Source organism: Delphinapterus leucas, chromosome 6 (genome assembly GCF_059928025.1).
Source record: "Delphinapterus leucas isolate spDelLeu-1000000601 "Yukka" chromosome 6, BTC_Dleu_Yukka2, whole genome shotgun sequence".
Classification (NCBI taxonomy): domain Eukaryota; kingdom Metazoa; phylum Chordata; class Mammalia; order Artiodactyla; family Monodontidae; genus Delphinapterus; species Delphinapterus leucas.
In genome coordinates this window covers 101,067,625-101,094,060 of record NC_143134.1, presented here as the reverse complement: position 1 = coordinate 101,094,060, position 26,436 = coordinate 101,067,625, and the positions used below count along the sequence as shown (strand labels likewise).

Below are 26,436 nucleotides of genomic sequence, written 5' to 3'. Positions count from 1 at the left end.
GGTTTAATATCTGATAATATATTCATTTTTATACAAATGCAGTCATAAAATGTAATTTTAAATTTTTTATGGAGAAGAGGTGAAGGCCAAAGTGCTTAGGACCCACAAAAGTCACAATGAGGCCCTGTTTGACTCTTAAAAAGGAAGAGACACTTTCTCTCCGTTTCCATATGTTAAACCTGTAGGAAACTCTGTCCCTGATTGGATCATATCCCAGAAAAAGTCACTCTACCTGGAAGGAGGGAAAAGTCTGATTGGCCCACCCTGAGGGGAAATATCAACCTCATACAAACACAAGAAGTGTGGTTTCCTGTAAGAAGAAGGATTCTGTTTCAAGAATGTCTACCAAAATTTGACTGTCTCTCCCAGTTGATCCCGCCCTTATGATTCCTTTCCCAACACCTTCACCAGCCCCAGAAAAACTAGTTGCCTTTACCTCTATGCTCACTTAGCGGCTTGTTCTAGGGTGATTGTAACTGATTGAATGACAGAATTTCCTACGCTGAGGTGTGAGCTCCTTGAAGACAGAGTGAAGGAGTGGGCAGTAGAAATCTGGTCTATGGGAATGAGCAGAAAGAGGGGTTAGCTCTGCTTAGGGGTGTGAGGAGGAGACTTTTGATCTGGGTCTTAAAGGCTGGAAGTCTTCCTGGAGGAAGGGGTGTTTTAGCTGGGTTTAGGAATGAGGAAGGACTCCAGGGGACAGAAAGAGGTGAAAGGCACAAGAATGGGAAGGACTAGGGTGTAGAGAAGAACATAGCAGGAGATGAGCTGGAAAGATAATGGGAGAAGATCACAGGGGGGCCGTGAGTAAAGGAATTTGGATTTTTTCCACGGAGCATCTACAGAGGGCTGAAACTGAGTGTGAAATGTTGCATCTTGGTGCCTTTTTCTGCAGAGAAGTTCCGTAGTTTTCTAATTTCCAAAGGGTCCTCTATCTTAAAATGGTTAGGAATCACTAGTAACAGAGAGGTATTCCAGCTCCTGGAGTGAGGAGTGCCACACTCTAGAATGTAATCAGAACAGCTCTCTGGCTAGTGCTCTGTGGAGGATGGGCTGAAGGAGGAGTAGAGGCTGGGAGAGCTTTGGGAATCTGTTCCAAGAGCCTTAGGGCAGTAATAACAGGAGGAGCAGTTGGAATTAGAAGATGCCGTAGCAGTACCATTAATAGGTGCTTTCTGCCTGGTGGGGGTGATGGAGAGGAGGAGAAAGTGCCTTCAAGACTTCCAGTTTCTATCATGATCTTGTCGTAGGATGTTTAACAAATTATTTTTTAATTTGATGATTGCCTTTGACTTCCTCCTCCCACTTAGACGATGTCTTTTTTTTTTTTTTTTTGGCTGCGTTGGGTCTTCATTGCTGCACACGAGCTTTCTCTAGTTGCGGCGAGTGGGGGCTACTCTTTGTTGCAGTGCGTGGGCTTCTCATTGCGGTGGCTTCTCTTGCTGCGGAGCATGGGCTCTAGGCGTGCGGGCTTCAGCAGTTGTGGCACGTGGGCTCAGTAGTTGTGGCTTGCAGGCTCTAGAGCGCAGGCTCAGTCATTGTGGCTCACGGGCTTAGTTGCTCCGCGGCATGTGGGATCTTCCTTGACCAGGGCTCGAACCCGTGTCCCCTGCATTGGCAGGCGGATTCTCCACCACTGCGCCACCAGGGAAGTCCCATGATGTCTTTTTTAAAATAGAAATTATTTCATTTGAAACTTAAGGATTTTTTAAGGGTTAACATCTCTGATATATACAAATCTCCACTTTCTGCTTTTCCTTTGAGTGCAGTGTTGCCTTTGTGTCCTGTTCTACAATAACCCTGTGGATCTGTTTGTTGAACCTATTTCTCTTGGTTTTCAATGCTTGGAGAACATCTTTTAAAGTACGGACAGGAATATCAAGACTCTCTGCTTTTCTAAATCCTGACTTTTACACCCTCTGCAGCTACCCGCTCCCTTCCCCAGGGCTCAGCAGCTCGGACCGGCTGCCTTTTGGCCTCGAGGAGAATGGGGGCACACCGTTTGCCACCAAAGCTTCGGGAAGGCACCACCATCACCACCACCAGCACCAGCACCACACTAACTATGGCCTCTCGCTGACCCTGGAGAACAAGGAGGGGCCTTTGAGGTCCCCAAACTCCAGCAGTAAATCGCTTACAAGTGAGTAGGAGTGTAGGGGGCAGGGTGGGGGAGTGATGCTGCAGGGTGTGTGCGGCTTTCCTAGATGCTCAAGACAGCCCCTTGCAGTGCAGCTCGGAACAGTAGTAATGTCTGTGCTGGGTTACCAGGTCTGGGCAAGAGCTGACAAGAGCCTTGTGCATTAGGCAGGGGCCACTTAAAAATTATGATTTACCAGCAAACTGATTTTGTTACAAGAGAGCAAATGTCTCTCCACCTCATTTCATGCCGGTTCTCTGCTTCTGCCATATCCAGCACTGGCTCAGGCAATGGAACAGGGACACACGGGAGTGAGGTGGCTGGAATCTCTCATTCCCAACCACAAGAAAGCCCATTCTGTCCCATTTCTGGCATCCCACTTTTCTGAGAGCAAGGTGTCAAGTAGATCTAGTGCATACTGTTAAAGGTCCCAGCTAGAGAAATTACAGAAATGGAGAGTAAGCAAATTAGAAACGTTTCTAGCAACTTGACAGGGCAATTTCATATCTGTTAAAACTAATTAAAAATGTGGGCTTGGATTTTGTATGACTGTTCTTTTCTTTTTCTAGAAAATCACTTTTATTATATTTTACCAAAGAATTGGTCTGTGATAGGAGGTGGGGGAAGAACTTGTTCTTTATCACGTATGGTTTGAAAAAGTGCCAAGGTAGAGGCAAGAGTCAAGAGGCTTCGATTCTAGTTCTCACTGTTGAGCCAAGTCCCCACTTGGATCCTTGGTTTTCTCGTCTATGGAATGTGGTGGAGGGTATTGAGAAGATGACCAAGGAGTCTTCCAGGTCTGATATTTCATAAGTCTGTGGGCTGGTGAAGAGGATGAGCCATTGAGCCTTTACCTGTAGATCACAGGTAGCAGTTCTGGGTTGGCGGAGCCATAGCAATGGGAGCCCACCATCCACTTGGTGTTGAAAAACCAGTCCCTCATCACTCTCCATACTGCCCTGGCCCTGGGCCAGGCCTCTTCCTTTTGCATCTGGGCAGCTGTGACAGGCCTCTACGGGCACCTCCTCCAGTGAGTCTCCAAATTGTAGCTGCTGAAGCCAGAGCACTCACCAAATAGCTCTGACCAAATGCCTTAAGACCTTTCCATGGTACTTCACTGTCCTGGGATAAAGCCAACACTTCTGAGCACGGCCACACACAGACCTTCACAGCCTGGCCCCTGCCAAGGTCTCCAGCCTTCCCCCACACTCCTCACTGCACTCTAGCTACGTGGAACTCCTCTCCTCTCAGGAAACACTGTGCCACGTCCCAGCTCTGTCATTTGCACCTGCTGTTCCCTCTGCCTGGAATGCTTTTCTCCACCCTAATGAACTCCTACACATCCTTCAGGAACCAGCTCAAAGGTTGTCAGTGAAACTTTCTCTTACACCCCTCCCCAATTCCTGGCTTTGGAGTGCCCTCCCTCTTACTCTATATAATTAAATAAATCTTTGGTCGCTCTTATTGGGGGTATCTGCACAGGCATCTGTCTCCCCCACTGGGCTAGAATTGTATCTCATTCATCTCTTTTTTCTAGCTTCCCAGATCCCAATTGCTATGAGTACTTGGCACAAACTTTAATATGTAATGAATATTGAATATTTAATGTATTAATGGATAAAAACAAGCTAGTGGGAGGAGTGGTGGTGAACTGATCCAACTTTCAGAAATCAAAACCAGTGAATTTGATTTTAGAAGCATAACATGGTGTTTAAGGGCACATTCATCTGTCTGTTAGCCTGAACACTAACCTTTCCCATTTGCATAGTGCTTTTCCATTAGTAAAGCATTGGCACATGAATTACCTCACTTAATATTCACAGCAGCCCTGCAAGGTAAGTAATTTTATTTTCATTTGAAAATGGCTGAGAGGCTCAGAGAGGTAAAGTAACCTGCTCAGGGCCACTGCTCATATTTGGGAGAGTTAGGCCTTGACACCTCGACCTTAAATGTTCTCACATCCCATCTGCTAGTGCATTCCCGAGAGATTCAAGCTGCCAGAGGAGAAGCCAGACAGAAAGGCAGTGGGAGTCGGGCTCTGGCAAGCATCTTTTATCACCTATATCTCTCTGCCCTTTCAACCTTTCCTTATTCACTTGCAGAACTGAGTCCAGGAGCACCTGCCCTGTTCAGCGAAACCGCTGCCCATCTAAAGAAGCTGGAGCTGGAAACTGTGAAGGCTGCTGGACCCTGGCCTGCTCTGCACATCAACATAAATAAGGTGCCAAGGACTGGAGCTGGGCAATGAGCATGGACCTGGGGTTCACTCAAACCTCTCATTATTACCCTGCCTGCCTCCTAAACTACGTGCCTTTGTCTTGGAGGGATTTCTACTCAATCTTTTTCTGCTCGGCATGTCTCTTAGGAGCAGAAATTCACTTACATTCTTTTTGGGTGGATTACAGCACTAGGGGCTGCCCCCAGTGCTGAGGCCCAACAGGCTGGATCTGTTAGTGGTCTCTCCATCCTTCTAACTGAAAGTTCCATGAGAGAAGCATCCACATTTACCTCTTTCCGTTTTTACCCCTCTGTATTAGTCTGCATTGGCTACTATAGCAAATTACCATAGACCCGGTGGCTGAAACAACAGATATTTATTTCTCACTGATCTGGAGGCTGGGAAGTCTAAGATCAAGGTGCCAGATGACTTGGTTCCCTGGTGAGAGCTCTCCTCCTGTCTTGGAGCTGGTTGCCTTCTCACTGTGTTTTCACTTGCCAGAAGAGAGGGATCTTTCTTTCTTCCTCTTCGTAGAAAGCCACTAATCCCATCATGAGGGCCCCACCCTCATGACTTCATCTAAATCTAATTACTTCTCAAAGGCCCCATGTCAAATACCATCACAATGGTGGTTAGGGTTTTGGCATATAAATTTGGAGAGAACACAGTTCAGTCCATAGCACCCTCTATCTCACTCAGACAGTACCTGGCACATCGTAGATGTTCAGTAACTGTTTGCTAATGGAAGGAAGGGAGGGATGAAAGTAGGGAGGGTGGGCGGAGGAAGGGACAGGGCAGAAGCCAAGCTCTCTTTTGGCTAGACCTGTTCTTATATCCAAATGGGTAGCCTTATAAAAGCCAAGTTTTATCTTAGAACTGTAGAAAGCTGGTGCTGAATTCAATCTGTCATTTAGTTCAGCCTTTTCAACATCTGAGACCAGAGGAAAGGCAATGGCTTGCCCAAGGTCACAGAGCAGTGGTGAAACCTTGGGCTCCCGACTCCTGGTCCAGTGCCCTTTGCACTCCAACATGCTTCTTCATTTTCTACAACAGGATTTCTCAGCATAGGCCCAAGTGGCATATTGGCCTGATAATGTTGTGTGGGGGGCTTACCTGTGCATTCTAGGATGTTTTACAGCACCCCTGGCCTCTCCCCACTCGATGCTATTAGAACCCCCATCCAGATGTGACAACTAAAATTGTCTCCAGACATTGCCAAATGTCCCCTGAAGGGCAGAATTGCCCCTGGTTGAGATCCACTGTTGCACACATTTTTTAATTTTTAAAATCCCCATAGGAATAGTATTCTTTATTCATGGGTCATTTCTTTCCACTCTAATGCTTAGCTTTGCCCCTTTATAATAAGGAATAGGAGGAATTTGGAAGATCTGGCCTGGAAAGCTCCCCCTCCTTACATTCACTGGTGAACGTGGGAAGGTTATACCTCCTATCGGGGCTGTTCCTCCACCCCAGACATCCCTCTAGCCTGCACTACACTTCCAGCATTTCTCAGAAGACCCTCCACTCCCTTGCAATCCCACACCCCAGCAGAGCAGCCTAAAGTCTCTCTGATCACTAAAGGGCCCCAACTTCAAGACACCCTGTTCACCCACTTTTTCTTTGATACTACCCTCCCTGATAGCCAGCTGGAAAAAAATTCCTCCTGCAGGATGGCACTTATATTCTTTCAGTCAACAAATCTTTATTGAGCAGGCCTCTGCTAGGTGTTGGGAGTCAGCCTGATGGATTGTGTGCCCCTGGATTTGTCTTCTCTCTCTTAGTATCCTGACTGTCAACTTTTCTTCTGCAGTCCACACAATAAATTGTTTTAACAGGGACTTACCTGGAGTTTGGCAAAATCCAAAAATATTTTGCAGGGAAGTATAGCATACGCTAGCAGAGAACTCACACACTCTAGGTAATTAGTAGTTGCACGAATATTGGTGGGACATCACCAATAATGGCCTGCTCTGGATTAAGATGTAGCTGAGACAGCTGTGAGTTACTGAGCATTTCCCTGACGCTCAAGCAACAATACCCCTCTTTTCTCCTCCACTTGAAGAAATGCATCAGTGAGCAAGTAGGCTAGAGTGAAGTCAGATAACCTTGACTTTGTCCTAATGTGTAAGCAAAGTATATTACTTCATACTATGATTCTTTTTTTTTTTTTTTTTTTTTTTTTTTTGTGGTATGCGGGCCTCTCACTGTCGTGGCCTCTCCCGTTGCGGAGCACAGGCTTCGGACGCGCAGGTTCAGCAGCCATGGCTCATGGGCCCAGCCGCTCCGCGGCATGTGGGATCTTCCCGGACCGGGGCACGAACCCGTGTCCCCTGCATCAGCAGGCGGACTCTCAACCACTGCGCCACCAGGGAAGCCCCATACTATGATTCTTTATCATTAATAAAACAATCCTCACAACTTATCATGATACCACAATTGGGAACCAATGGTTTTGATGGATTTTAAGGTTTTTTGCGGTCTGAAGAATCCTCTGATTCTTCTAAGGTTTGGATATGTTAATGGTGAGAAGACATTTGGTTGCCCAATTCCAAAAGCATACCCAAAATTATCACAGGAATTTAAATCTCATCAGATTTCAAATGTGTAAACAGTTTGTATCAACAAGTGAAAACTGCATCTGATCATTTCTTTATCCCCAAATGACATCCTCAAACAGAAGACCATTTCCAATTATAATAGTATCAAAGCCCAATTATCATTCATTTGTATGTTTTGAAATCTGTATTTCCATATTGAATGATAAAGCCTCTTTCCTCAATTCAAATTGAATGTAAAATATGGCCATGCAAAAGAGAGAAAGCACAGCATTCTTGGTGCCATCCTCCAGGCTGTAATTATGGTCTTGTTGTAATCCACATGTTTATCCCTCATAGAGATGCCTTTTATGCAAACATATTCATGTAATAACACTCAAATTTTCCAAAATTTATATTGGTCTTCACCTGAGTCAAGTTATAGAGCTGAAAGGTAGCTCCTTCTTTTCAGAACAAGCCAGCTTGAATTTTATATCCAAAAAGCAGTTTAGAATTAATAAATTCAAGGGGAAAATCAATGCTAAATTCTCACTCTTATTTTAGCAGCATTCAATTTTTTTTTTTTAAAGTAGGTCTTCGGTCATTACTGTCAGTATAACTGTATCCCCTTAAGCAATTGTCAAAAATCTCAAATGGGCTTTAGAACCAGTTCAATTCTTGTATTCCGGCATATCATTCCAATAAATTAGATCTAATTAAAAAATTAACTCATCATACATCAGTGAAAACACCCATGCTAGTATTATCTTTTATATATCTTTTCAACAGTTATCTTAATGTAACAGGATGTACATGTACAAGATAAATTATACTAAAACTATACTGTAAATAATAAATAAGTTACTGTTTTGTTTTGTTTTAGAGAATGCTAAGTCTCTTAGGATCCTGACTCCATTCAAAACAGTCTGTTGTCTTTATACTCAGCTTGATGGCTTAGGGTCATTAGTGTCCTCATATCCGATGCTGTCTTTGTAGTTATATATTTTTTTCTAACCAAAGAATCTAACGTGAAAGTGCCATTCATATCCTTTTTTCCCATGTGATTGTCATGATAATCTTATGAAGAAAGAAACAGCCTCAGAGAGGTTAAAGGGAGCCATTGTGGCTGGTGGTCAGGGGCTCTAGCTTTGGAGTCACCCAGTCTGGGTGTGAACCTTGGCTCTTCTGTGTACTTCCTGTGTGATCTTGGGCAAGTGACTTGCCATCTCTCTGCTTTGTTTTTCTCATCTATAAAATGGGGATGGTGATAGTATCTACCTTCAAATGGGATGGTTAAATGAGAGGATTCAATGAGATGTGCATATGAAATCCGCCCCCCCCCCCCCGCCCCTTACCCTCCTTGTCCTTCATCTCCATCACCACCACCATCATCATCATCTTGTTTATGGTGCTAGTAAGGGCAAGAGCTGAGATTCAAATCCAGGTCTTCTGTCTCTGCTTATTTTACTGTTTTGTGAAATTGCTGGGTTCAGCTTGTTCTACCACATTCCCTCCATATGTTTGGAGGTCCTGCTGGGAAACTGCATTCTCGGCCCTCTTTTCTTTATTCAGTGATGTCAACCAGCCAGTTGCCCTATGCTTCCTCTGGAGCTTTCATAAAACCCCTACTATGTGTATCAAGGTGCTCAATAGGACTTTTGAATTAGTGAATTAGATTAATTTGGGAACTTGCAGAATTGGAGGCCTTTAGAACATTTTGTTCTTGCCCTGGTACATTGTGGCTAATGTGCCGTATTAAAATGAGGCAACATAGATACAAATTTCTCATTGAGAATCACAATTTTCAGCAAGATTATTGTAAAAATACCAATTAGTATTTTGTACTCTTTCCCTTAACCCAACAAGTCACAGAATTGGGTCTTTATATGTAAGAAGTAGCAGTTATGGGGGAAATAGCACTGCAGCTGGGTGTAGGAAACTCGGAGCTTGAATCCTGGCTTTACCTGCATGAATACTGGAAGAGTCTCTTCTCTTTGGACCTTCCCCATCTTCTGACTCATGGGCTTCCTAATACAACCTCTCCCTGCTTCACGTGAGAATGAGAGGATTGAGAGGATGTGCTTGTGAATCCTTTGCAAATAGTAAAAGCACTGGTACAAACATAAGGAGTTAGTGACACACTTTTCTATATGTTTATGTCTTTGGGTTATCTGCAGTGATGATTGATGGGAAAGATTAATGTATGTGTTTTCTTAGTTCTTTGTTTACAGTCTGTTGCGTGTATTTTGGTTCATCTCAGGCTGAAGAAAAAAAGGTTTCTGAGAAGACTCTTCAGACCCCGCTTTTGCCTTCCCCCGTGGCTGATCACGTTAAGTGTAACATTTTAAAAGCCCAGCTGGAGAATGCTTCCCGAGCGAGCGCCCAGGTGCGTGCCATGCATGCAGGCCTTTGATTTCACGTTGCGGGATTTCCTCTGTGCCACGTAGAAGAAAGAGGCATCCTAGGACTGAGATGCTGTGTCAGTCAGGGTGCAGCCAGGAGATAGGAACCACACCTGTTATGTGCACAGAGCTTTTAATATAAAGAGTTATTAACTGGTATAGCTATAACTGGGTAAGTGAAAGGGCCAGCTCTGTACGCTGTGGTGGGTCTGAGGACCACAGGCTGCTGCATCTCCTGTTGACCTCCAGTGTGTGTTCAGCTGGCCTGGCTGGCTGAGTGGGTGTCCTTTTCTTCCCCACCATTCTTTATGGGACTTGCCAGAGGGAAGAGGACAAGGCTTCTATCAAAATCCTATGACATAATTCCTCCCAGGCTCGGTACACTGATGTGAAAGGACAGCTTCTAAACTCTTTTGTAAGCTGTAAGTGCTATGTGAGCATAGAGCTGCTTATTATTCCTGATCTAAAATGTGAAGTGGGGGATTAAACTGTGGGTTTGGCTTTCCTCACACCATCCTCTTCTCATTCCATCGTGAGCTGGCACGTAGCAGGTGCTCAATATGAGTGTGAATGCAAGCATTGATTTTATTTGAATGATTACGTGTTAATCCCTGCGATGGGGAATGACTCAAGAAAACATTTTTTGTTAAATAAACACCGGAAAATTTTGTTACTGACTGAGTACTTGATGTTCTACCTCTTTGATACACCTTCACATTTCTGTAATCCTTTGAATGTAGGAGACTTGGAAACATTTTTGTATGCCAAGATGTCCAGTTTTGACGAGCCTGCCTGTTTTCTTTAACAGGTTGGAAAAGAGGAATCAACGTTTGTAAATATCAGTAAGAAATCCAGTCTTCAGGACGCTAACGTAAGGTCTGTTGCTTCTTGTTTGAATGGGGAAACAATAGTACCTTCAGCATTATCCTCAAAACATTACTCACGAGGGCATTTGCTGATAAAATAAAGAGGAAAAAGAAAACTGAGAGAATGTGAGCCTGAAGCAAGAGAAAAGGACTGTCATAAACAACTTCCTTTATGCCTCAAAAATGCCACTTATTCTGTTTTAATATTTCTACCTGATGTACCAAAAAAGAAGTCACTTTTGAGATGCTTCTCAGGCATGTAGATCTGACCTTGTCATTCCCCTGCTTAAAGTCACGGTGGAGTCCGGACTCCTTAACAGAGCATAGGGTGACCTTTATGACCTGGCTTCTGCTCCCTGTCCCAGTTCAGTTCATCCCTCTTCCCGTGGTCCATTCACACGCTCCTTATCTGAGCTCCTTGAAGTACTAGAACCACAAATGTTCTTTAAAGCCTCCAGGCTACCACCAACCCAAACCCAGAGGAAAACCTTCCTTTCGTGATCTCATAGAAAGCAGACACTCTTCCCCTCCCAGCCCAAGTGAGTAACAACCTGTAGATCATGGCAGCCCCACTGACACCTTGGCAGCCTGCTAACATTGGTGGGGGTCTTCCTAGGATAGAGTTTCCTAAAATGGGTCCAAGGAGCACTGCAAGCATATCTTGTTAAAACCAAAGACTCAGGTCCTACTCCAGACCCTTCAGATCCTTTGGTGGAAGGTGGGGTGGGTGTTGTTGGTGGGGGAGGGGGGAAGGGGGCATGGTTGTGGTAGGGGAGGCCAGGAATAAGAATTTCAAAAACACCCAAGGTGACCTAGGAACCCCTACCCTGGGGAATACTTGATGCTAACAATAAAGACTAATATTTCTCTATGTCATCTCATGATGCCTGGCCCATGTTCTTGGTATAAATTTGTCTTCCTCCAGAGACCCATACCCAGCTGCCTCTTGGACTTTTCAAAACCTTAATTCATCTCTTCCCACCCTACCCTACTCTCCCTTCACCAGTTTTCCTATCTTGGTCAGTGGCATCGTTACCTACCTGTGATCCAGACCTGAGGCCTGGGAGTCCTTGACTGTTACCTACCTCATGCCCTCATCTAATTAGTCACCAAGTCCTGCCAGTTTGACTTTCATATTATCACCCACATCCATCCTCTCCTCTTCAGGACCCTCTTCCCGGCCTACCCCCGGGCCTCACCATTTCTCATCCTGGATAACCACTACTGCCGTCTTCTAAGATGCTCCCGACTGGCCTGCTCTCACCAGCATCCTTTGTTGCTCCAAGGGCCTTTCTAAAATGCAAGTGTGACCTTGCCACTCCCTTGCCTAAAACCTTCAGTGACTGCCTTTGCCTTCAGGGTAAACAGCTCATCCTGAGGTGTCTCAAACCCTGGCCCCTGCTTTCCCCGCTAGTCACAATCCCCTGCTCTTCCAATGGGGCCTTACCCATCAGCAGTTCCGGGGCTCCACTCTGTCTCCCACCTTGGAAGTCTTACCTCCATCTGGTTGAGTGTAAATCCCTCCTTGAAGCTTTCCAGACACCAACCATTTCACCCAAGCAAAGTTATGTGCTCCCCTATGTGTTCTTCCGGGGACCATGTTCCGTTGACTCTGGGGTCCCAACTTGAGGAAATCATGAACCTAAAGTATGTTGACTCCAATTTCGTATTTGCTCATTCACATGTTTCTTTAACAAACATTTCCTGGGCACTGGCCACCTACCTATCGCCATATTAGGCATTGAATAGAAGGGAAGATGGAGGTCCAGAAGTGTTAACTGACTTGCTAGAGGTCCCTTGCTGAGAACCTCAATTTGTTTTGATGCCTGTTGGTCCCCGAAGGTAATTTCTGGTGTTTTAAGTGAAATCAGTCACGTACAAAAATGTGTAAAAGCTTTACCTTAAAATCACTGGTTTTGAGTAAGCCCATTGGTTATCTGGCATATTTTCTTGAGGAAATATAAAAATGAAACTTAATTTTTAACGTTTTCACCTAGACATAGAATTAAAATGTTTCCGAGTAAGTCTTAAAGGTCTCCTGATTATGCATTTTCACATGAAATACTCTAATCATTATTTATCTCTCTTTTTAGAAAATATATTCCATGGTGTGTTTAAAATAACATAGCTGCCAGATTACTTGGAAGTAAAAACGGGTTATCCACAGGTTTCTCTTTACTCATTTTACTGGCAAAACCTGGTTATGAACCAAAACCTAAAATTGGGAGTGGATGTTTTGGGCAGGGAAATTTTATGTGGTACCCCAATTATGTTCAGTTCCTGCTGGCTGTATTTTCTTCCCTATGATTTTTTTGGTTTTGGCTTTTCTGTGGTATTTTTAAATAATTATATGTAATAAGTAAAGAGGAGAAAAAAAAAGGATATCTTGACTGTCAATGTTATTAAGGTATAAATTAACTGAGAAAGCAGTCCCTATAGCCAAAATCAGACCATAAACCTTTTTATTGGTGGTGTTCTGCTTTTCTGGTGTGTCTCTAGAAGTCCTATTCCTATACGTGTGGAAACTACCCAACCAGCTGCGGAAAAGCCGGAAATCAAGCCTCCCCGAGTGCGGAAGTTAACGAGACAATACAGCTTGTGAGTTCTATGCTGCAGGTTTTTCAGTTATAACAACAAAGGTGATGCTAAATGTCCAGTTGTAAATGCTTCTTAGCCCTTTACACCATTCCCAAAGAGCTATCCCAAAAATAGAGTCTGTTTCCAATTTAAGTCATAGTGGGACTGGATCTTTCTCCCTGAAAACATGACATGATTGGCATATGTATTCATTATTGATTGCTGTGTAACAAATTACTCCAAGATTTAGTGGCTTAAAACAATCCACATTTATTACCTCACAGTTTCTGTGGGTTGGGAATCCAGGCATGGCTTAGCTGGGTCTTCTGGGTTAGAGTGTCTCTTAAGGCTGCCTTCAAGGTGTTGGCAAGGGCTACAGTCTCATCTGAAGTCTCATTCATGCCGTGTGGGACAGGATTCAGTTCCTTGAGGGCTGCTGGACTGAGGACATCATTCATTGCTGACTATTGGCTGGAGGTTGCCCTTAGTTCCTAGTCATGTGGACCTCTGCTGCTTTCTCCATAGGAGAAAACACACAAGAAGAGCCAGAGAGAGCACTAAGAAGGTGACATCACAGTCTTCTATAACCTAATCTCAGAAATGACATCCCATCACTTTTGCCCTATTCTGTTCATTTGAAGCAAGTCCCTAGATCCAGCCCACACTCAAGGAGACAGGCTTCTTCAGGGGCACAAGTAGCAGAAGGGGATCAGGGGGAGCCATATCAAAGGATGGATACTGCCTTCATGGTGCCGTAGTGAAACGGTAGCTTTTTCTGTCCACAGAGCCAAAGCTGATCCCTGAGCTATAGGAGGAGCCATATTCCTGTAGGAAGAGCCATATTCCTGTAGGAGTCATATTCCTGTAGGAAGAGCCATATTCCTGTAGAAGGAGCCATAGTCCTGTAGGAAGAGCCATTATCCTGTAGAAGGAGCCATATTCCAAAGTGTCCCAGAACCGCCAGGACCTGTCCAGTTCTGTTCAGCTTAACAAAAGTTGTTTTGGCTACCATGTGCACAGGGATATTCTAGGCACTGTGGGGGAAGAACAAAGTGACTTTGACAATTCCCATGCAAGGACTCACAATTTATTAGAGGGAGAGACAGATTTCCCTCTAATAAATTATAATTATAATCCAAAGAAGACAGGCAAATGCTACAGTAAGGGTGGTGGTATATTAGCATAATCACAATGGTAGTTAGAATTTCTTGACCTTGGCTATGGCCCAGGTATCGTGCCTGGATGTATAATTGGTCAGAGAGCTGCAGGGGGATCTTTGGGTGCAGTGGAAAGCGTGGGGCTCTGGAGTTAGAAAGGCTTCTAGTTTACTGTTACAAGCTCTTGGGAAAATTACTCTTTGAACGTCTCCTTCATCTGTAAAATGGGTAAGGATTTTGTGAGGGTAAACATGAGATAATGTGGGTAAAGCCCTAGCTTTCAGCCTAGCCCTGGCTGAAAGATGAGTTAGTTCCCCTTCCTTTTTCTTATGGACCTGAAGCCTCTGAAGAGGTCAAGTTTAGGAGATACTGAGAGTACAGAGTATAGGACAAGGAGTGTAACTCCAGATGCAGTTCTCAAACAGCCAGCTCAGGCCTGCCACTTGCACCTTGTGCAAAGGAGAAGAAAGGGGAGTGCAGTTTCAGGGCAGACCCATCCCACCTCATTAGCCTTAATAGAAGTTTCTTGACAGTATAGCAGCTCTATTTCCTAGGGAAGCCAAAACGAGTAAGATTCAAATAATTAGCAGTCCTAATGATCTCTGGGGGACAAATTAAACCATGAAAAATCTGCTACCCTGAGGATAAAGCTGGCAGGATTAACCTTTCACATTTCAGAACTCAAAATGTTATTATCACCCATTCGGGATATGCAATCACTTTGGAAGCAATGACTAATACATGACCTGGAAGGAAAGAAAATTTAGCTAACTCACCAAATTGCCGCTTTTAAGGAAACCATTTTCAAACCTCTAACTTCATGTGTATTTCTTAAGATACCCCAAAGTATTCTGCTTTGAAAATCAAAGAATGGCAGCATTTTTCCCATTAGTAGTAAATAGCAAAATTGATGGATGAGATTTTCCCAGTTTTAAGTTTTCATCCCATAAATAGTAATGGTACTGTTGACACTAGTTACCACTTCTTTACTCATCTCTTCCACTCATAGATATTGATAAAGTTAATAAACACTTGGTTGGGGATACAGATTGGAAAACCTCAGATTTCCCATTTCCTAAAAAATAATTCTGCATCATTAGTTTTGAGATGCAGGGATGTGTGTGCCCTTTTCAGCTGTTACAGTATTCCTAGTTCCTAGGCCAGAATTATGTGTGCTTGTTTGGGTTTTAGGGTACTCCATCAAAGCATCATGATATTCAGGTGCTCTGAAAAAGTTTTCAAACTGCTGCTTTTTAGGATATAAACAAAAATCTCAGCTGTGTTCTTTTCTTGAAATACGGCATAGGGAGGAAAGGTGTGGCTGCTGTGTGCAGAGTGAAAGGAGAAGCAAACTCTGCAAACAGTTGAAGGCAGGTAAAAGCATCATCTTTATATTGATGTCAGCTGGTATGTTTAGAAAATGATGAGCTGCTTAATTTTTACCCAGATATATAACTTAACTATGTATTTAAACATAGTGTAAAAATCTAAAGGTATTCAGGCAAGACAGAAAAGTCCAAAGAGAAAAGTAACTAATTCCCTAGAATCACACCATCAAAAATAACCAATGTTCACATTTATGGCTATTACTCTAGACATTTTTCTATGCATGTATTGTTAAAATAGAAATCATTTCAAAGAAAAGACTCATACTACTACATAAAATTTTACTTATTAAAATGTTTCATGAATTTACCTTAGACACCAGGTGTTCATCATAAATCACATTGATAGCATAAGCTATCTGGCATAGCTCAAGGTCTTAGGTGTGCCAAGACACACTTATCCAGCAGGATATTCCAAGGGTCCAGAGGTTCTCTCAGGAGCTTGTCAGTGGCCAATGGTTCCTTTGGAATGTACAGGGTTTGAGCATCTGGGGCCTGCTGAGTTAGCCCTTTCCTGTGCAGGCAGCAATCTGGCTGGCAGCAGGGGAGAGGGAACTTGTCTATTTCTATAAATTTGAGAAAATACTGTCCATGCTAAGGGTGGGGGATTGATGGTGCTGCTCTGTGCTGGGATGATCAGATCAGAAGAGCTTCCAGCCTTGACGTACCTTGTGGGAAGTCAGGCCTTCCCAACAAAGCCAAGCCCTGGAGATAAGCCCCAGCTGCCGTGAGGGAGACTTCTCCCACATGGTGACTTCCTGTCTAGTGTCCTTTCCATCCTGGCTCATCCCACTCGATCAGAGAGGGTCGAAGGCCAGAGCTGCTCGGCCCCAAAACAATTGTGTGCAACTCCTTCTCTATAATCAGTTTTCACACCGAAGAGACAGTTGCTATTAGGCCACGAAAGGAGTCATTACACCCTTCGCTCAGAACAGGAGGTTCCTACAAGTCTTATGCTTACCCTCCTAAGGGAGGCTCCTCAGAATAACATCCCTTGGTTTGGTGGTTCCTCAAAACGTTAAACATAGAACTACCATACAACTCAGCAATTCCACTCCTATGTGGGATTTCAGTTCAAAAGAGTTGAAAGCAGAGACTCAAACAAATGTTTGAACACCAGTGTTCATAACAGCACTATTTACAATAGCTAAAAGGTGGAAACAACCCAATTGTCCATCAACAGATGAAGGGATAAACAAAATACAGTCTGTCCATACAATGGAATGTTACTCAGCCATAAAAAGGAATGACATTTTGACTTACGTGATGACATGGATGGACCTTGAAAACATTATGTTCAAACAAGCCTGATACAGAAGAACATTTGCTGTATGATTCCACTTATATGAGGTACCTAGAGTAGTCAAATTCATCCGGACAGAAAGCATCGTGGGGGAGGGGTGTGGAATTTCCCCTTTACCCTTTTTGAGTTCTTGTGGCTGGACTAATAATAAACTGAAAAGGTTAAAAAGAAAGAAATTTTAATTCATGCACATGGAGGTCTCATAGAAATGGAACCTAAGAAGTGCCCAAAGCAGGCAGCTTTTCTACTTTTTAGACAAAGAAACAATAAAGTTGTGAGGAATTGACAGGACAAAGAAACTTAGGTTTTGGGTGCTCATTTAGTGAAGAATCTATACAGAGTTTGGGCTTGCGGTAGTAACTTAAAGAAGTAACAGGGTTTGTTTATACAGGCCTCTAGGCCCAAATCCCCTGACTCTGATGATAAAGGGGTCCTTCTATCTTCAGGTGCAGGGAGTACACCTTTCACACGAGAGATTTATTTCCTGCTTTCAGGGAGACAGAAAGGAGGGTCAGAGTGTTGGCCATTTCTTAAGTAACTTTAATTCAAAATAATATGACAGACCTTTACACCACGTAACAAGCAGGAAGGAGAAAGTCTGTCAGAAATTAAGGAATAACTGGGGCTTCCCTGGTGGCACAGCGGTTAAGAATCTGCCTGCCAATGCAGGGGACGCAGGTTCGAGCCCTGGTCCGGGTAGATCCCACATGCCGCGGAGCAGCTAAGCCCGTGGGCTACGACTACTGAGCCTGCACTCTAGAGCCCGTGAGCCACAACTACCGAGCCCACATGCCACAACTCCTGAAGCCCGCACGCCTAGAGCCCATGCTCTGCAACGAGAGAAGCCACTGCACTGAGAAGCCCGTGCACCGCAACAAAGAGTAGTCCCTGCTCGCCACAACTAGAGAAAGCCTGCGTGCAGCAACGAAGACCCAACACAGCCAAAAATAAATAAATAAAGTAAATAAATTTATTTAAAAAAAAAGAAATTAAGGAATAACTTTTTACCACATTTTAGGTTACAATTTAACATCATGAAGAGGAGAAGAAAACTTGAGGCCCTATAACAAAGTTTCAATATTCTCTTGGAAACCAGTACAAACTATATTGATAAATATTTATTTCTAATTTAAATGCCAAAAGTAATTACTTTTTCTTACTAAATACCACAGGAAAAAATTACCCTAAATTGTTTTTAAAATGCAAATTTTCGTAACTAGGATATTACATCTCATAGTTAATACATATTTTGCTTAATAGTAAAACTATCTCTTACTGGATTAATTAAAAAATCCTGGGCCCTCGGGCCGTCCCCCAGCCCTGGAAAACACTGGCTGCCCCAAGGGGGCAGCTTGGCTGCTGGCGGTTTGGCAGATTAGGGAGGGAACGAGGAGAAAAGCAAGTGGCCGTCTCTTCCCAGCTCCAGAGCATGCTCGCGTTCCTGCTGGGGCTTTCGAGAATCTCAAGGCAATCTTGCAAGCCGTATTTGAACTGGCCAAAGACAACTTCAGACCTGTATAATGTAACAGAAAAGGTCAGAAAACATTAGGCAGTAGAAGTGTGAGCATATTAAGTAAGATGAACGTCTCGGGAAGCAGTTGCGGAGGCCCCAGTTCTGCAGATGTATCTACTGACTTTAAGGATCTTTGGACAAAACTAAAGGAATATCATGATAAAGAAGTACAAGGTCTACAAGTAACAGTAACCAAACTGAAAAAGGAACGAAGTTTAGATGCACAGAGACTAGAAGAATTCTTCACCAAAAGTCAACAGCTGAGAGAGCCACGGAAAGTCCTTCATGAAACCATTAAAGTTTTAGAAGATCGATTCAGAGCAGGATTATGTGATCGCTGTGCGGTAACTGAAGAACATATGCGGAAGAAACAGCAAGACTTTGAAAATATTCGACAGCAGAATCTTAAACTTATCACAGAGATTATGAATGAAAAGAATGCAGGAAGAAAATAAAAAGCTTTCTGAACAGCTGCAGCAGAAAATTGAGAATGCTCAACCACATCAAGCACCCGGTCTTGAATCTGAGGAAGATGTTATTCCAGATTCACCAGCAACAACCTTTTCATTTTCTGGCGCTAACCGACTACGAAGGAAGGAGAACCTCCACGTCCGATACGTAGAACAAACACATACTAAACTGGAGCACTCTGGGTGTGCACGTGAATGGAGAAAAGCACCACAGTCTTCAACTCATTCACAACATAAACATAATGAACGTGAAATTCTAGTGGCTGACACTTGTGATCAGAGTCAAGCTCCAGTGGCTAACACATGGAAAAAGCAGTTATCCTCCTGGTAATTTAGCTGCAGTTGTTGCTGAAACACTTGGACTTAGTGTTCAAGATGAGTCTGAATCTCGAGGTCCTATGAGCCTTCTTGGTGATGAGCTCTACCACTGTCTGGAAGGAGTGAAAAGTAGTTTAGGTTTGAATACAAGTTTGTCCCCTTCTCTTTTAGAGACTGGGAAAAAAAACCATCTGTAAACAACGCGTTTCAGCAACACTTCTAATTCTAGACCAGAGAAACCTAGATCAAAATCTGAAGCTGGTGCCCTTTTCACACATCATAATATTGGGGCTGAAGTGAAGACGATCACTAACCAGTCATCTTCTAATAAGCAGGTGCTTATAAATAAAAATACAAGTGAACAGGATAGTATTGATCACATTAAAGATACTGTTACTGATAAACATGTGGTACCCCTGAAATCACTGGGAGATCGAATCAAAAGGAAGAAAATCAAGGAAGAAAGTGAAGATGAAGTAAGCTGCCCCCAAGCCTCCTTTGATAAAGAAAATGCTTTTCCTTTTCCACCAGATAGTCATTCTTACATGAATGGAGACTATGTGATGGATAAACCTCTGGATCTGTCTGATCGATTTTCACCTATTCAGCGTCAAGAGAAAAGCCAAGGAAGTGAGAACTCTAAAGTCGGATTTAGGCAAGTGACTCTCTATGAGGTTTTGAAGCCTGTTCCAAAGGGCTCTTCCTCAAGCCGTAAGGCCTTGAGTGGGAGCTGTGGGTTAACCAAAGATTCCCCAGAAGAGCCCAGCAGTTTACAGGAGTCCCTCCTCCAGTCCTTGAGTAAATCTCCAGATAATAAAACACTGTTACAAATAAAGGAAGAAAATTCTATCTTTAAAATTCCTCTACATCCACTTGAAAGTTTGGAGACAGAGAATCTTTTTGATGACATGAAGGGTGCTGGTTCTCGAGAGCCTCTAAAAATAAAAACCAGGTCAGTCCATGGAGCATGTGAACTTGCATCAGTTCTTCAGTTAAATCCATGTAGAATTGTTAAAACAAAGTCTCTACAAAACAACCAAGATGTATCCTTTGAAAACATCTAGCGGAGTATAGACCCAGGAGCAGACCTTTCTCAGTATAAAATGGATATTACTGTAGTAGATGCAAAGGATGGCAGTCAGTCAAGATTAGCAGGAGGAGAGACAGTGGACATGGACTGTACATTGGTTAGTGAAAGTATGCTTTTAAAAATGAAGAATCATGGGCTTCCCTGGTGGCGCAGTGGTTGGGAGTCCGCCTGCCGATGCTGGGGACACGGGTTCGTGCCCCGGTCCGGGAAGATCCCACATGCCGCGGAGCGGCTGGGCCCATGAGCCATGGCTGCTGAGCCTGCGCGTCCGGAGCCTGTGCTCCGCAGCGGGAGAGGCCACAACAGTGACAGGCCCGTGTACCGCAAAAAAAAAAAAAAAAAAAAAAAAAAAAAAAAAGAACCAAGAGCAGAAGGGAGAAAAAAGTCCAAATGGAGAAAGAAAAATGAATGATAGCTTGGAAGATATGTTTGATCGGACTACCCATGAAGAATATGAATCCTGTTTGGTGGATAGCTTCCCCCAAGTAGCAGATGAAGAGTTGTCAACTGCTACAAAAAAATCAAACTCTCCTGGTGATAAATAAGATCAAGTCAAACAGAAAGCATTTGTGGACCCATATTTTAAAGATGATGAAAGAGAGACTAGCTTACAAAATTTTCCTCATATTGAGGTGGTCCGGAAAAAAGAAGAAAGAAGAAAATTGCTTGGACACCCATGTAAGTAATGTGAAATTTTTTATGCAGATTTTCCAGCAGAAGAAAGAGAAAAGAAGTTGGCTTCCTGCTCAAGACACCAATTTCGCTACATTCCACCCAACACACCAGAGAATTTCTGGGAAGTTGGTTTTCCTTCCACTCAGACTTGTATGGAAAGAGGTTACATTAAAGAAGATCTTGATCCTTCTCGTCGTCCAAAAGGACGGCAGCCTTACCATGCAATATTTTCTCTGAAAGGCAAAGAGCAGAAGACATAAATGTTGAAGCAAAAACAGGAGAGATGACAATATTCTTTTTATTTATAGTTAAGGTTGGTATTAAACATTGATTTTTTTGATCTTCTGAAAACTGATTTTTAAATCATTTTTCTACTGAAAATGTTTTTAAATGGCATTTACCCATCACACAGACGACTATTTAAAAATGGATAAGTTTATGTCGTATTTTCTTGCTTTTGCACCTTTAAAATAACAAGGTGCTTTCATTTTGCACTCTGAGTTAAAAGTTGTTTATTACTTTATTTGGTAATACCTAATTACAATTTTGAAAATACGAAAAAAAAAATCCTGCGATGTTTCCAGGAATAAATTTTCGATGATGATGGTAATTCAATCTTTCCTTCAGGGTCTTCAAAAAAATGCTATATAAAAAACATATTAAGCTTTTTCTCCATGTAATTTTATTAAAATAAAAACAACTCTATCCTAATAAAAAAGAATCAATATGCCATTGTGGCATATTTGGGGGTGGCCCACCCTGAGCCTCAACAGCAGAGCAAATGTTACCAGGGTCTGCGGAGAGGGGCCCACGAGGAGCTGTCGTTCAGTGAGTGCAGAGTTGCTGTTGGGATGATAAAAAAGTTTGGCGTATAGATAAAGTCCTTGTTATACAACATTGTGAATGTGTTTGAGCCCCTGGATTGTATACTGACAAATGATAAATATTATGTTATACATATTTTCTCATAATAAAACATTTTTTTAATCCCCGGGCAAGTGACAGAAAATCCAGCCCAGACTTGCTTTGGCTGAAGGTCAATATATCGGCCCCTGTAAGCTGGACATCTGGTAGACATCTGTTTGGGGAGCCCCCAATCCCCACCCTAGCCGTCCCAGCCCTCCCCACCTCCCTCCACTCCCCTCAGCCTGTTTATTATTGTAATGAGCAGAGCTTCATGTGCTTCTAGTAACCGCAGTGATGAAGACGACCTCCCTCCAGACCTGGCCGAGGCAGCGGGAGCGACCACAACTCCAGCCATGGCCACCACCATGGCCACCACCACACAAGTCTCAGTGCCGCTGGCATCCCCCAAGGTCCACAAAGTCAGCTCGCCTCAGAATTCAGAAGGCAAGGGCCAGCTGTCCCCAGGGGCCAAGGTACGGCGGAAAAGTCCTGAGGAGTAGCTATACTTGCCGAGAACTCTGCATAAATTGTGTGTGGCATCTGTATGCATTTAAACTTTGCATCATCAAGTCTGTGCACTCGTAAAGCTACAGTAATAACCACCAAAGCATGTGTTTTATATAACCTGTCCCTGAAAGATAACCACGTATGAGAGACAAATGGTATAATATAAAAGCATGTACTTTGTACTTGAAGGGAAATTTAAGAGATTTTTGAGGGCAATTTTAGTTTTAGAATATCATCCCTGCAAAAGCTGTTACTCTACTGTGAAGACAGAAAGCAAGAAATGGGTTTTTATCCCCCATAATGGAAAATTTGGAGGAGTAAAAACATAGAGGTATCCCTATCCCATTCCTTTTATGGGATAGCCTGTGTTAACAGTTTGAAAGCAGAAAATATTATTCTGTTTGTCACTCTGAAATTTCAGGAAGTTGCCAATGATGTGAATGGGCTGTGACTAAGGCACAAGACATTTCTCTTGGTTTCCTTTGAGTGACGCTTAGCTGTGGTCACTCTTCAGCAATTGGTCCAAAGGCGGTCACATGCCTTGCTCTCCAAGCAGTTGCTGAGTCAAAGGTTGCTTGGTCTGTGGACCCTGCTGAGGAACCCTGTGTGCATGAGGTGGGGCCCCTAATGCAAGACTGGAACCTTAGAGTCTTGGGGGCCAAGACTTGGGGCCCAACTGCTCCTTTCAAACACCTATGGCTGCTTGAAACAAGTAGTCACTCCGTAGCCCTTGTTTTTCCGAGCCTCAGTTTCCTCTTCCCAAAAAAGAGAATAAGATCTGCTACGATGCCCAGCTCATGGGTCCAGCAGAGATTAAAGTGCTTGTGCAAACAGGATGCCCGAGGCTTCTGTAGCTCCAGGGATCATGATTCCTGGTAACATCTAAGTAACAATAGTCCAGGCCGCATCGTGTATGACTGAGGCCAGTCTTTCACAGGGTCCCTTCCCGGGGTTTCTGGGAATACCTCTGTGTCCAACAGGATCCGGCGGGATCCCTGAGCCAGTGACTGGCCCAGACTGAGGCTCCCCACTTTTCTGTAGATCACCTCCTGGGAACTGGAGTTGGGTTCCCCTCCACTGTGCTGAGTCCCTAGCACTGCTTTGTCCCAAGTGTGGACACAGGCTCCTCTGTATATCCCAGGCCATGGTTAAAACCACGCAAAAACATTTACAAAACAGAAGGGAATTCAGTGGAGATGCAGGCAACATCGTACCAGAAGCCACAAGGCTCCCTCTTCTGGCCATCTCTCTCCTTAGGGCCCTGCTTGCACCAAGTAAATGCGACTTATTTTTTTCCACAGAGGGTTTCAAGGCCCCCCATGCTGCTGAGATACCCCCAAGGCAAGGCGAAAAAAATTTTTTCCCAAAAAATGAATGTGATTTTCAGAGGTACCATCTGAAAATCACTCTTCTACCATAAAGCTCTTCCTCGCTATTGTGCAGATGAGTTTAGCTCCTTGAGGTCTTGATCCAGGATGAGGTCTTTACTCTCTGTTTATATATTCAAAGGACTCTTTGAAGTGTTTTTCCCCCAAAGGCCAGTCAAAGAGCACTCAAAGCATTTAAGAAAAATTGTTTGCAGCTTCAAAAAAGACAGTTCTCCACCCTATACCCTACTTCTACCCATTAAGATTTCAGAAAAACTCAGGGTTTGGTGTCAACATTTTGTACACTACTGAGTTAAGAGAACTCTGGTGGGGGTTGGCATGATAATGAGTTCAGTGTTAGAAAAGGGGAAGAGGAGAGAGGTCAGGACCATCTGTATTTTCTGTTGAAATTCCACTGTCAGTCCAGAGCCGGCACTAACTGGGATATTTTTGTCTGCCTTTGTAGAGCCCCTCTGACCGAGGAGGTGCCTTTACCTTGGAGCCAGGTGATCTGCTGATGGATTTCACAGAAGCCACTCCTCTGGTAAACTTCCCATTTTGCTAAAACCAGAAAAGCCACAGACCATAGAAACATCTTGGCAGTGGGACGGATGGACAGAGGTGGGCATCGCTGTTGGGAAGGCTCTTCCTCTTGTCCTGCGCACAGCCTGGAGGCTCAGGGATCAGCTTTCTTCCAGGGTTCAGGCATCACGGGTCCTTCCACCTCACAGAGCCCCCGAGGGAGGGCCGTGCTCCCTTTCCTCTGAGGGTGGCTGCAGGGGCCCCACCCTGCCTGTCTGCTGCTCCTCCGTGCTTCAGTCTCGGCTTCTTGGCTTCCTGGGCTGCATGCCCGCCATGCATGCCCGCCCTGGGACATCTCTTGCTGTCTCTTGCAACAGCATGCTCCGGCCTAGAGTACCAGCTCAAGGCCTCACCTAGGTTTCTAGGCCCCCCGTGCCTCCCTACCATCCTCCATCCTCTGCATAGAGGTCTCTCCTTCAGGATGGGATGCCTGCAGGTGGGAAGCCCTTTCAGGGAAGGGAGCACTGAGCCCAGGAGTCATGCAGGCCGGACCTGGCTCCACTCTCCGCTCTTCACCTTAAGAGCCTTGTCATTGGATAGTCGCTGCCCCATCTTCTGTCAGATGAGGGCGTCGTTGTTTGCCGTGTGTCTGCCTAAGAGCATTGTAAGGATCACATGAGAGAGAGCCCCATATATAAAGCACCATAAACGTGTATAAGATATTATAAACATGATTAGATGACACAGGCAAAATTGGATGTATCTTAGGCTGGGCTCAGCCTAATAGCCAAGTATACTGGAGCAAAAATCATGGTGCACAAATTTGGCATGTGAGTCAACACGTGAGCCAAGTCAAAAACTTATCTCCTGAGAACCTACTCTGCGCCTGGCTGCGTATGAGGCTCTGGGAATGGATAGGGCCGCTAGAGGCTGGAGGGGGCTCAGGTTGGTAAAGGGTCAGGATCAACAGGAGAGACGTGTGGAAGATGCTTGGGGAGAAGCCAGAAGTGGGAGTCATTCAGGACTGGCTCCCTGGACAAGGGTGTGGTGGATGGGAAGGATTTCTGGAAGGCTTTCAAGAGGGGACAAATGAGGCAAAATGCTGTCCAGGCTTTAGGAATGATCACCGCTCCTGCCTCAGCTAGCACAAGGAAATCATCTGTGATTTATGCAACTATACTTCTCTTCTGGAGAGCTGGTACAGTCTGAGAGCTTCGAGTCAGCGCCTTCAGATAAACTGCTTGAGAACTGACAGTGGGCAACACCCAGCTCGGGGACCTGCAGAGTTACTTCCTTCCCATGCTCAAGTAAATGGAGCTGGTTATTCGTGGCCTTTTTGTTAGACAGATTGCCAAGATAGGGTAACCCGGAAACACCTCATCGCCCCTTTGCCCAGATTGGGAAACTGAGTCCCAGAGTGGGGTAATCACCCAGGGACCAAGCTGGAGCTGGAGCCCAGATGTTCTGGCTCTTTCTCTGGTGCCCTTTGCATCTAATTGAACTAAATCTGGACTCCTCTTTAGGGAACTTACCATTTTGGAGAAGAGCAATGCCTGGAAGAAGGGCTGTGTTTCAAACACTCTAAGAGAGTCTGTATAAACTGCTACTGCTGTGGGACCCTGTGCCTAACCCTGTCTGGGGGCACTAGGAAAAAGAAGCCTTCATGTTGCTAGGGTTTTAAGGTATGAGTAGGAGTTTGCCAGATGGAGGAAGTGGACCAAAGCATTCTATGCAGAAGGTACAGCATGAGCAAAATAATGATTATTTATTATTATTTAAAAGGTCTGGTGGATCTGAGAACTAGGGTTAGTTTACAAAAAAATACATCATGGCTTTGACAGGAGTGATGGGATTCCCTTAAAAACCATTGTGTTGCAGATCCAGCTTGTGGATTTAACTGCCTCACCTTTTCTGTGTTTGGCATAACAGACTGAGATTAGAAAGGAAGCAGCATCTGGCAGGGACCCAGAGGTCCCCTGATCTCAGGTGCCAATGCCTACCAAGTTACTGTCCAGTCTCTGCTTGCACCCCTCCAACAGCAGGGAGCTTATTCCGTGTCCCCAGGACACTTTGCTTGTGTCTCTGGGCAGCTCTGACCGAGCTCTGAAACAGGGTCCAGGTGCTGCACTGCCAAGCTGAGGTTTTTGTACAAGACACAGCTGCCCTCTTCACAGCTGAAGTTTGCAGTGAATACCTTTTTTCAAGATGAAGCATCCTTCTTCTTATTGGTGCGGATTTGAGGCACAAGTGCATGTTCACAGAGCACATGCACACAGAAGGTATGCTGGAGGGCTAGTATTTCGGGCTTTCCTTGGCATCATTGGCTTTGACCTTACTTCACTCCAGAGACCTATCTCCATGAGTGCCGAAGCGCCCTAGAGGGGAAGAGGGACTCCAGCAGCCTGCTTCTCCCTTTGTCTGGTCCTCTTACCTCCATCTCTTCCATTTGTTCCTCCCAGCATCAAAGAAATGCGAGCTGCAGCCCTTTC

The 26,436-nt window shown here is 44.3% G+C and overlaps 1 protein-coding gene and 1 pseudogene across 10 annotated transcripts in view; both read left to right on the top strand.

Moving 5' to 3' along the window:
• Positions 1–26,436, top strand: part of EPB41L4B (erythrocyte membrane protein band 4.1 like 4B) — a 145,934-nt gene that overhangs the window by 99,467 nt on the left and 20,031 nt on the right. For 8 of the 10 annotated variants that reach the window (XR_016393610.1, XM_022579102.2, XM_022579104.2 and 5 more), the window contains 7 exons: positions 1,926–2,140; positions 4,240–4,358; positions 9,150–9,275; positions 10,100–10,167; positions 12,657–12,755; positions 21,835–22,024; positions 23,892–23,969. Coding sequence is in view for 9 of the 10 variants with exons in the window: in XM_022579102.2 (XP_022434810.1) it covers positions 1,926–2,140; positions 4,240–4,358; positions 9,150–9,275; positions 10,100–10,167; positions 12,657–12,755; positions 21,835–22,024; positions 23,892–23,969 (895 nt within the window). In the remaining variant the exon portion in view is untranslated. The remainder of the gene's footprint in view (positions 1–1,925; positions 2,141–4,239; positions 4,359–9,149; positions 9,276–10,099; positions 10,168–12,656; positions 12,756–21,834; positions 22,025–23,891; positions 23,970–26,436) is intronic. The other 2 variants (XM_022579103.2, XM_089913566.1) reach the window with 1 other exon arrangement.
• Positions 15,732–21,841, top strand: LOC111177349 (DNA endonuclease RBBP8-like; annotated as a pseudogene).